Source organism: Chaetodon auriga, chromosome 20, assembly GCF_051107435.1.
Source record: "Chaetodon auriga isolate fChaAug3 chromosome 20, fChaAug3.hap1, whole genome shotgun sequence".
Taxonomy (NCBI): Eukaryota; Metazoa; Chordata; class Actinopteri; order Chaetodontiformes; family Chaetodontidae; genus Chaetodon; species Chaetodon auriga.
The window spans coordinates 10,870,265-10,882,034 of NC_135093.1; the positions used below are offsets into that span (position 1 = coordinate 10,870,265).

General features: G+C 43.4%; 1 protein-coding gene across 2 annotated transcripts; it reads left to right on the forward strand.

The window, feature by feature from the left end:
* Window positions 1-687: 687 nt before the first annotated feature.
* Window positions 688-10,799, forward strand: LOC143338667 (transforming growth factor beta-1-induced transcript 1 protein-like). Of its 2 annotated transcripts, XM_076759239.1 has the most exons (12): window positions 688-1,213; window positions 3,903-3,953; window positions 4,320-4,465; window positions 4,600-4,655; window positions 5,247-5,383; window positions 5,478-5,559; window positions 6,028-6,112; window positions 7,319-7,501; window positions 7,730-7,903; window positions 8,010-8,091; window positions 8,629-8,777; window positions 9,892-10,798. In XM_076759239.1, exons 1-12 carry the CDS (start codon window positions 1,201-1,203, stop codon window positions 10,156-10,158), a joined length of 1,425 nt encoding a protein of 474 aa, XP_076615354.1. In that variant the 5' UTR covers window positions 688-1,200; the 3' UTR covers window positions 10,159-10,798. The 2 variants fall into 2 exon arrangements, with proteins under 2 accessions (XP_076615354.1, XP_076615355.1); XM_076759240.1 differs by lacking the exon at window positions 3,903-3,953 and having other exon boundaries at window positions 715-1,213; window positions 9,892-10,799.
* Window positions 10,800-11,770: the final 971 nt, after the last annotated feature.

An 11,770-nucleotide genomic window follows, 5' to 3' on the forward strand; every position in this document is an offset into this window, starting at 1 on the left:
GTATTAGCACTTGTGCTTGAGCACCTGAAGTACAGTTCTATTTTCTAATTATACAGTTCACACATTGGGTTTTACTGAGGACAGTCAACATACAAATAAGATTTTTTTCAGCTATTTTAGGGCCAAGAAAAGTCAAGGAGTTTATAAGTAAATCTGTTCAACAAATCATCTATTTTCCTCACCCTCCCCACACCTCTAGGGGGTCCTAAAAGTGCGCTGTGCTGGGAGCTTCAGAAGCTGCAGGGACCATAGTGGCTTTAAACCGGCCGCAGAGATCCCCTCATGCAGCAAAGTCATGGAGAGAATCCACAGTCCTCATTCTGTGTAAAAAAAAAAAAAATAAAAAAAATAAAAAAAAATAAAAAAAAATGCCTTAAAAGCTCTTGGGACGGGACATCTTTGCTTCCAGTGTGAACGAAGAGATCAGCAACTCAATATATGAGAATGTGTAATATTATGTTTAAAACGGTGGTTAAAATAATTGAATCTGCTTTTTTAAATTCTAATAATTTTCAAGAAAAAAAATAAAATCGAACAGTTGAATTGGAAAGCATGAAAAAAAAAAGATTTTTTTTCCCCAAGTCTCTTACAAGTTATCAGATAAATTCTCTTGTTGCTGGTCCGGGATAAAAGAAAAAGTGACGTCCATGATTTTTTTTTTTTTTTTTTCTTGAAGGGGGGTGTCTTCCCGTCTCTGATGATCCCTGGGTTGTCCCCCCTGTGAAGGACGCCTGTAAATACATTCCCTCTTATTCTCTTACAGTCGCTCTTTCTCCGGCGCTTTGGCCGCAGCAGCCGCGCGCTCGGCCGCAGGCTGCGCAGCTCGCGGCGCCGCTAAACGCTTAATTTTCTCTCCCAAATATGGACGAGGAATGTCCAGGATGACGTCTCGTGTCCGGGGAATGCGGGGTTTGTAACCACATTTATTTAACTACGCCTTCTCCAGTCTGAGGTCCTGGTAGGCATTACACAGGAAGAGAGCCGTGTAGGAAAAAGAAACGGGGCGCCCTCCTCCTCCTATTCCTCCTCCTCCTCCTCCTCCTCTCTTGGCGGATAACGGTGTCCAAGAAGTTACTCGGGACCGACGGAGACAATAGTCTCCTCTTGCGGGCTTCGATACGCGTCCATCACCACTTATTAATGCTGTCCGCGTCCGTGTTGACTCACACAAACAGGGAAACACTCGACTGAAATCAGATCATGGACGATTTGGGTAAGTGTTGTCGAGCGTTGTAACTACATGGTGAGATATCTTGAGGGGATCTTTGGGGAAGGGGTGGTGTGCCCAAACAGAGGAAATAAGGTCTGTTCATTCTGGCAGTCACAGAGGAGTAGAATTTGCTTCCTTTGTCCACAAGAGGCTGTAATGTAAAGGGGGTTTTATTGGCTTCCATCGGATTCTAACATAAGGCAGAGAAAAGCAAAAACTTCCATTGTATGAGGGCTTTTTCTCATGATATCTTATGATGGTTCATTATCCTGATCACAGAGCGCTTCCATCCTCTGAGATTCTAATTTCTTGCAGAATTGTGTTTACATTTCCAAGCAAACAAATGCACTCACACTCTCACAGGTAACAGATGAAGTGCTGCTACATTGCTCTCTGTCCGCCTCGCCGCTGTTGAGTGGTTTGTGCATGCCCTGCAAATTCAATATACGGGTCGTAAATTAGATTTCAAGGGATCCACTGTGGGCTTTCCTCATCCATTAATACTAACAAGTCGGGGATGGAGAGAAGCCACGTAATGTGCAAGAGAGTGTTTTCCATTTTGAAGACATCCAAGGAGAGAACATGCCTTTTCTGCTCATAAAGATGCTTTCTTAGAACAACGTTATGAGAAGCTGACTCTTTGTGTTTGGGAATGACTGTGTTGGAAAGGCCCTGAAATAGCCCAGGGCCACACTGCTGTTTCAAGAAGCCACAGAGTTCAATGAAAATAGACAGGCCTTTTTGCCTCAGCTGGCTTTTTTTGGGGGTTTTTTTCGACTTGAAGTCCACTTCAGAATTGGGGGATTTATGCTATTCAAGCAATACGGGAAGGAATGGCTAGATGTTGCCAAGCACATCTGGGCACATCTGGATTGGATTGCACGCAGCGAGACCGAGTTACTGGGTGACTGGGTGAGTGTTTAAGTCAGGCAGTAGCCATGTTCGGGACGCTCGGTCCTCGCTGTTGTCCAACGATGTTGTAAGTTTTTGTGCTGGATCTGGTGAGGCTTTTCGGTGAGAGAGACCACTTGTTAGAGAGTCCTTTGGCCAAGACAAACAAGTCGACAGGCAGCTCTAAATATGGTCATAGTTCCCATTGAGAGAAGTTCAGCTCCTTATATGAGCAGTTTAGTCTGTTAGAGTATGTGTGTGTGTGTGTGCGTGTGTGTGTAAGAGACAGGGACTCACATTAGGGAGGAGGAGGGCAAGTAGTATATGCACAAGACTCCCACCACATGGTCGTACCAGAAGTGTGAATCATCTGGGACAGAAGTGACCGCGGCGATGATCTAAGGCAGAGTAAATGAGTTTAGGTTTATCATGTCGGAAAAGGTCCAGTCCGAACATCCTACAAAGGCCACCTGAACGTGGGAGTCAGAGTCAGATCATTCTTGACCTTGGAAAAATTCACCACCGTTTAGTAGCTGTGTTACGTAGAATAAATATAACTAAACGGACCTTGTGGTGTTCAAAAGTGCTGAATCCCAGGCCAAGAATGGACTCAGCTCATGAGCCAAGATGGACAAGGGTTCTTTAAAAGAGCTCAGAAAAAATAGGAAATTTGAGACTTTTCCCCGCACTGCTCCATGTTACCAAAACTCCACCAACCCAAGCAGAGTTACCTGGTTTATCTGGAGGGAAGAGGTCTGCAGCACATGGGTATAATTAAAGCTTCTTAACAAGGGACAGCACCTTATTAAAAAGCTCTAAGTATAATGCTCCAGACCTCACCACTCCAGATCCTGTCCTGCATGTTGAGGGATTGGTTGGAGCTCTGGTTTTTACCTGGTTTCATATGATTCTTAGGATCTACAGTAACTTGTGTCCCAGAGTGTGCTTGTGTATGTTAATAACAGATAAACCACTGTACAGGACGCACCTCCCACTAACCCGAGTCTGTCCTAATGCTACGAGATGCAGTCGGGAGTGTGTGAAAATATTAATTGAGCTGAGGCCAAAAGACACCAAACCTAGACATCAATGTAACACAACCGAAATGTAATGGTTGTCTCTGTAATCGTATGTCTTAACACGGGAATCTTTCTCATCTGTCATCCGTCTTATGATGTGAACCCAGTGTGAGAAAATGACCCTGATGATAGTGATAGTCATGGTGATGTCATCACTGTTAGCTCAGCTTGGTCTTAGAGACTACAATCTATCAATCAATCTGAAGGGTGGTGTGGATGAAGGGGTCCATCAGCTCATGGGGGTCCATTGGGCAAAAAAAAAAAAAAAAAGCTGCTAAATGAATGCTTAGTATGTCATCAAGGTTAAGTCATTGTCAGACAGCTTTGAGTTTGTGATCAGTCATGTTCAGCTTTGGCCTTCAGTCGCACGTAGTCGGGCTTGTCAGCTCGAAATGATGTCATGCAGCAAGTTTAGTTTCTGGACAAGTTCCGCTTCAGCCTGGAGCGACTGAGTGTGTGAGGGAGGGGGGTGGAGTGGATTTAGATATCAGTTGCCAGACACTCTTCCTCCTCTGCTTCCTTTCCACGCCAGCATGTCTTGGATGTGAATGCAGAAATGTTTGTGTGCTCTAATAACTCCGCTGTGTCGATGGATTATCTCTGGGTTGCGCCAGTGCTGACTGTCCTGCCTTCCGACTGATTAGTGTCGGAGGACGCCCGTTGTCCTCCGTGTCGTGTCTGACGTGCTGTATTGGTCACACAGGCTCTCTGTCTCTCCTTAGGAGTGCCTGAGCCACCTAACTACCCTCTCAGTCCTCGTATTGTTGTGTTTGGTACGTAACTGTCTGTGCATGACTTTCATTCTGTCTGCCGGTGCATCATGTGCTTGTTTAACCTTGCTTTAACTTCGTCTTCTGTCCTGTGTGTTTTCCTTCCCATCTGCACTGCATGCTTCTTAAATCCATTTCCTAACTCTTTCTAACTGTTTCCTTTTGATGCTTCATAAACAAACATCATCAGAGACATTCATAAAGATGTAGTGATGCATTATGAGACAGTTACCTCTATAATTAATAATTAATTCTTATCAAAAAGCCAAATTAATGGTCGATCTAACCAAACCTCCATCACATTCATGCTCTTAGTTATGTCATTTCTGTCTCTCTTATAGTTTTCTTTGTTTCACCTCTCACATCCAGATGCCCTCCTCGCTGATCTGGAGAACACCGGCTCTCCTCTCGCTCGGTGTCCAGTCCTGCTCACCTCTGACCCTCCACAAAATGCTGACAGCACCGAGGACTCCACTCCCACCCGGCCACCGCCACCCGCCTACACCCCGCAGCAGGTAGACCATCAGATTTGGATCATTGTAGTCTTATCTAAACGGCCTAACCTTTGCTGGGAAATACTCCCTGTGTCTTCTTCTGTAATATCTTCAATGAAAATCTTGATCGATCGTGCGTCTGTTTTGTCTCTCAGACGGTTTCTGCCGCCATGAAATCCACCCAGAACTCCAGCCCAGACAAATTATACAGGTAACTCCTCCTCTGAACCGCCACACATGACATGATGGACACGCAATCTGTTATATTATCATGCTGAACATCTCAAAAGGAAATATTGTACTTTTTAATCCACATTTATGTGATAATCATAATTACATTTTACTCTGCAGATTCAGATTAATCATGTAAAATCTAATCAACACATTGATTATGATGCAATATTATAGATTATAGATTAAGGTAAAACCCTATTGATCCCTGGAGGAAATTCACAAGCCACCCAGCACGCAAAGTACATGAAGTAGTTAAAATTAGCTCCAACTTTAGCAGCGTAAACGTAACATCTTGAATGCAGGGCTATGTTTGCACTGTGCTACTTTTACTTAAATACCTTCTTCCACATCTGGTGAAAAGAAGTTGATTCTTCAGATTTGGCATCAGAGGGAAAAGCCTCATTGTGTTTGCATGGAGAAACATTATGGACAAATGAGAGTATTCTGCTGCTACATGACTCATTTCTGAATGGACAAAGTTTCGGAGTCTCCTGTTATTCATGACCAGGATGGAGCAACCACATCAATGGCAGGATGTTACCTAACCCCTGTCTTGTATTCCTTACAGCACAGTGTGTAAACCACGCTCTCCCCGCGCAGCAGACCCTCCTCCAGCCTTCTCCTCCTCCTCGCTGTTGGGAGGAGGTCTGAGTGAACTGGACCATCTGTTGCAGGAGCTAAACGCCACCCAGTTCAACATCACAGGTCAGTGTGTGTGTGTGTGTGTGTGTGTGTTTATATCCCTGCCTTTACCTCTGAGGTCAATCTTTTCTCATATATGATGTTGTTTTGCCATCAGATGAGATCCTGGCTCAGTTCCCTTCTTCTAAGAAAGATGAGAGGGACAAGATTAAGGATAAGGCCACAACCTCTTCTTCCAGGTATCGTTTAGTCAAATCTAAATTATTGAAGTAGTTCGCTGCAATTTAGGTGGTTGTTCTGCGCAACAATCTGCTTAATATTTTAACGGTTTAAACTGATTTGCAGCCAGATATGAGTGAGGAAATGTGATTTTCTTTTCCATTCAGATCTGTTTTGTGCAGGTACTACATTTTCAATGACAAACGGCTTTTTGAAATAGTTGCACTTACAGTCAGCAGCATTCATTTTATGAACGATACTCAGAATTCACTGGCACAGTCCCACTCTGTTTAATTTTGGCTGGTATATTAAGGCGCTGCAATGGCTTTATTGCCGACATCTTTCTCTTTAGGCAAACACCTCAGTGTGGCCAAAATGTTGGTAATAAAATCATTTGAGCTTAGTGTGTAGTCAGCTTTTCTTCAGCATTTTAAGTAAGATCAGTGTGTTTTGTGGTTTTATTAAATCAGTTGTCTTTTGTATCCTAGCTCTGCGAAGCCTTCAGCAACATCCGCCACACTGGAATTGGACAAACTGATGGCTTCTCTGTCAGACTTCAGAGTCCAGAGCACAGTAAGAGTCCACACAACAGCATAAAAATGACCCAGAGAGGCTAAACCTGTCAGTCTTTCAGTGTGAATCTCTAGCTGTTCCAGGTTTTAACACATCTTACACTGCTTCATTCAGGGAGACGTTCACTTGACTTCATGTGATGACTTCACTGTTACTGCGTGGCCCTGCCGCAGCACATGGCCCCTGGTATAAATCAGTCACCAGATCGGGCCTGAGGATGGAAATTAGTCTTGGTGGAGATATTTTCCAGCTTCAAAAATAGCTTCAGATAGATGGAAGTCAGACTTATAGATCCACGTTTAGTGTGGTATATAATCCAGTCATTCTGCTTTGCAGCCAGTCAGTGACTAGCACGTGAGCAATGTTCTGTTCTGTCGTTTTCGGCTTGTTTGGCTCCAGTCTGCAGTCCAGCTGTGGCTAATAAACAAGCATGAGCAGGAGGTTATGTGAACAGATCGAATACCCCTTTCTCTGTTATAAATTGGATGTTCAGTACATTTGAAGATGTTGATCCGCCCCTGGTTTTTAACCTTTCTCGGCTTTGGTCCCGACTGAAATATTTCAGTGACTGTAAGATGGATTGTCATGATATTTTTTACATGCATGATCCACAGACGACTGCATTTAAGACTACACATTTAAGACCAAAATTCAGCAAAACTAATGAATTTCCTTCAGATACACTTCATGTTTTGTGCTAATTAGCAAATTTTAGCATTCTAGCAAACTATGATGACAAAACTGCATAAACATTATAGCTGCTTATCATGTTAGCATTGTCGTTGAGAGCCAAACATGTCTACTTTCAGTGATTTCCTGCATTTACCAGAAATACTTCAGACAAATTCCAGAGAACAGGCATGAATGGGCTCATAGAGAACCAGCCTCCTAGTTCCTAAATTTTGTGGTTTCCTTCACAAAATGCTGCCTGTACTGTAGTTGCATTATGTTGTACAATCCCTTCAATGCAGGTTACTGTTAACACAGGATTTGGTGTTTCTGCCACTTCCACAATGGGGTTTTGTCCCATTTTTAATAGCTGAGCAATGGCCTGAAATGTTACGTTTAAATAAGCCTCTTCCGCGGGAGTCACCGTCTTTTACGGCAGTTAATTTCAGAACAGCTGTAGATTGATGATAAACTCTTGGAGAATTGAAATCCCAAAGACAGACGTGATGTCCATCATTTTTATTTGTCTTCTCCCAGCCAGCTGTGCCTGTCAGTCCAGTGGTGACAGCACCGCAGCAGCCCGCCGCCCCCCCACAGCCCTCATCTGGCGGCTCGCTGGACAGCATGCTGGGGCTGCTTCAGTCAGACCTGAGTCGACAAGGAGTTCAAACATCCTCCAAAGGCAACTGTTCAGCTTGTCAAAAGCCAGTGGTGGGACAGGTGAGTCATCAAAATCGCTCTATATGGAATTTAAAAACGTATGTTACGCTTGTGACAACCTATTTTTATTCATATTTGATGCTTAGAACCTGCGGCACATGTTCCAAAAATCTTGTTCACTGCATCCATTTGAGTAATTTCCCGAGAAAATGTGTGTCATCATTCACAGAGAGGGTATTTGAAGGATATTGCGCATTAATCTCCTTGTGACTGGTTGCTCTCGCTCAGGTGGTAACAGCCCTGGGAAAGGTGTGGCACCCAGAGCACTTTGTGTGCACTGAGTGTGAGACGGAGTTAGGCAGTCGCAACTTCTTTGAGAAGGACGGACGGCCGTACTGCGAGTCGGACTACTTCACCCTCTTCTCCCCACACTGTGCACAATGCAACAAGCCCATCCTAAATGTGAGGGACTTGCATGTCGTGTTACGCAGAGCCTATTTTGACATGAGCAATGAATACCCCAACCCCGCTGAAGCCATTTTAACAGTGTATTCCTCTTGTTGTTTAGAAAATGGTCACCGCTCTGGATAAGAACTGGCACCCAGAGTGTTTCTGCTGTGTTAAGTGCAGCCGGGCGTTCGGAGAGGAAGGTAATGGGCGGCACGTCCTGTCTGGGTGCGACGCACAGCTGTTAGCAGTGAACTTCAGCAGCTTACAAGCTACAATAAAAAAACATGCATATTCAGTTAATGATTCATTTAATCATTGAGGAAAACACCACATGATATTTGTTGACTGTTTATTTTAGTATAAACATCTTTAGGAGGTAGAAATCTGCATGCATTTCCACATACTGTTTGACCCCTTGGGGGCTCCTGTGACCTTGCTTTAAAAGCTGCTAATCTCCCCAAAACATTTCATTTGTATGGTTTCCAAAGGAGACTTAATGCTCTGTTCTAAAGGCAGTTCCACCCTGCCAAGAATCCAGGAAAGACTTGGCCAGATTTCAAGCAGAACAGACTTTGAATCAGTTAAACCTTAAACAATTACAAACATATTGTAGTTTTATGTTCCACAGAGCAGAGTCACATGGAAAAGGTTCAGGCAGTGTGTTTTTCCAGCCTCATCCAGTTCATTTAACAAAGAAACTCTTGAACAGTGTAAAGCTGTGACTGTATCTTCTGCAGGTTTCCATGACCGTGAGGGCCAGCAGTACTGCCAGCAGTGCTTCTTGACTCTGTTTGCTTCCCGCTGTCAAGGCTGCAGCCAGCCCATTCTGGAAAACTACATCTCAGCTCTCAACTCTCTCTGGCACCCACAGTGCTTCGTATGCAGGGTGAGTGTTTCTCTGCGCTGATGATGTCTGCTGTAAACAGCTGTGCAGTGTGCAGGGGCCACATTGGTAAACTGACCAAGAGTTTGATCCCTGGTGTGTTATGGTTGCAAACCTGTGTTGTTTGCATCTACAACCTTGATTCCCAAAAAGTTGGGAAGATGTGTAAAACATAAATATAACTGAATGTGGTAACTTGATAATCCTTTTTGACATATACTCAATTGAGAACAGCACAAAGACAGTATATTTGATATTTCACCTCATCAGCTTCGTCGATTCATTATAAATATCTGCTTATTCTGAATTTGATCCAGCAACATGTTTCAAACAGCAGACTGGGAAAGTTGTGAAATGCTCCAGAAACACCTGTTTGTGAGGTCATGTGATATGCACAAGGTCAGGGCCACAGATACCTCTGAGTTCAGTGTAGTGAAGTCTTCTGTAATATTTCTAAATATTTCGGAGATGTATGATAACATAAAGGAGTTTATGATTACACATGCGCTGCACATGTTGGGGTTACTGCAACATCATGGAGTTACTATGTTGGGATGTGATTCACATTTTTTAGACTTGTCAGTTTAGTCTATTCCAACACAGTTAACATGTTGGGGACCAGACCGTAATGAAGGGAATTAAAATCCATGAGACATATTTGATTTCTTTGAAATACTCAGAAAATTAAACAGAGTTTGGTTGGTGGCCTGTTTTTTTAAGGGTTGGTGGGCTTCTGATGTGGCAGTTTGGGATTCATGACCTCAGGATTTTTAAAATCACTGTGAATGGGTCTTGGGGACATTTCTGAGACCAAAGAACTGTTTCATTTGAGCAAAGCATTGAAGCTACAGTGAAGCTGCTCAGCGACCAACAGATCAGACTGCGGTTGTGTTGTGTGCATGTGTGTCTCTGGGCGAGTGTCAGCAGGGCGTTCCTCAAAAAAAGCCATGCTCTCCGTGAAACTGCCATCTGAGGGAGGTTTTTTTTTTTTTTTTAAGTCAAAAAACTAAAAATAAGTTAGAATTATGTCATGAGAAAGTTGTTATTTCACATGACAACTTTCTAATTACGGGTGCATGAGTCAGGGTGACTGAACCTCGCTGCCTCTCTTCTTCAGGAGTGCTACAGTCCCTTCGTCAACGGCAGCTTCTTCGAACACGAGGGGAACCCCCTCTGCGAGGCCCACTACCACCAGTCCCGTGGTAGCATGTGCCAGGCCTGCCAGCAGCCGATCCTGGGCCGCTGCGTCACCGCCATGGGGGCCAAATTCCACCCCCACCATCTCGTTTGTCACTTCTGCCTGAAGCCCCTGAGCAAAGGCTGCTTCAAGGAGCAGGAGAACAAGCCCTACTGCCACCCGTGCTTCATCAAACTCTTCGGCTGAGGACTTTGCCTCCCTCTCCTTTGGGTCACCAAGTGAAGAAGCTGTATGACTGAGTTCTCAACGTGTTTGGGGTTTTTTTTTTTACTGCGGGATTGAGGGCGGAGCTGGTCTCTTTCTTGGTTTTAAGGATATAAGAGTTGTTAGAGGGAGGGGAATAGAAAGTGAACCATCCAACCCAATTCATTTCTGTTTATTTCACAGAAACGTGGACTGCATTTAGACTGGCAGTGTGAAACAGAACTCTAGCTTTGGTTAGACACGAACAAAACGATGCCAAATGATTTTCTCATGTATGTAAATCTGTTACATACTATATTGATTCAAATTGAATATTGAAAATTGAATTCTTTTGCCAAAGGTAGAAAAGAAACGGTGTCTTGAGAGCAAATTTATTGTTTCAGTGAAGGACTTGTGCTGTCGTGCAATCCCCTTTAATATATTTGCTTTATACTGCAAAGTGTGCCACTGCAATTTCATTTATATATTGTATGCTGACTGCTATATACTGAACATTTTTTGTGTTACGAACTAAGCTGTCATATGTTTAATGTCAGATATTTTGCATTATTCTTTCACTGTTGCTCTATGCAATTTGCCAAAAAGAAGTCCAAAGAATTAAATAAAGGAGAACACAACCTGTCTTGCTGCTTCATGGGTGAATGAATCTAAGAAACAGCTGTGAAGTTTGCCACTACAGTCAGTTTTGATGGAGTAAACCAAGCATCATGGAAATAATTTGAAGTCTACACATCCTCACATGAAGTTCAAGCTGAAAAAAAAAAAACTCTGAACTTCTCATTCCTTTATTAACACAAACAATTTGGCCTCGCACAGACTCAGGGAAGCCTGTTTAAACAAGCCACATTAGGAACATAAACATGGGAACAAAGTAAGAACGTAGAGCAAATGCATTAGAGGCAGCAGACAGATTAAACAAAGAGAAAACTACATGTATGAAAATATAAAATGTCGCCACATATTACGCAGAGCCGGCTTGGTGCGTGAGAATCACCTGATAAACCTGTATTTTAAGTAGGACTGCTGATATTGTCTCTGAAATGCAGCTTTCTTTCTCTTGGAAGTTGTAGGCTCTTCTTCTTCTGTCTCATCATTTGGCCTTTTCCCCTTTCCGAAGAAGATCTCCAAAGACGTTTTTTTTTTTTTTTTTTACCAGCTTGTGGACTTACTTTTTTACTACCGTATCACGTAACCGAGAGGAGCGGTTTGACATGTGTACAGAGGCACAGGCGGATGCACCTGATTTTCAAAATAAAACTTCTTTCAGACTCTGATGATCAATAAAATATTTTTTTTTTCAGTCTCTCTGACCAAATGGCCCGGTGGTTGGGGACTGCTGCTCTATTCACTGCACGGACTTCCTGTAACTGTTATCATTATCAGTGTGTGTGTGTGTGTGTGGGTGTGGGTGTGTGTGTGTGTGTGTCTCCTTGGTCAGATCCCGGGACTGATCCCGGCTCGGGTGGCTATTATTATTATTATTATTATTAGTGTGTCCCGGATCAGATCCCTGCCCGGGTTGTTATTATTAATATTATTTATATTGTTAGTGTGTGTGTGTGTGTGTGTGTGTGTGTGTGTGTGTGTGTGTGTG

Coding starts and splice junctions, on each gene's coding strand:
- LOC143338667 (XM_076759239.1), top strand. Junction 6,113..7,318: donor ACTTCAGAGTCCAGAGCACA/GTAAGAGTCCAC, acceptor GTCTTCTCCCAG/CCAGCTGTGCCTGTCAGTCC. Junction 7,904..8,009: donor GCAACAAGCCCATCCTAAAT/GTGAGGGACTTG, acceptor CTTGTTGTTTAG/AAAATGGTCACCGCTCTGGA.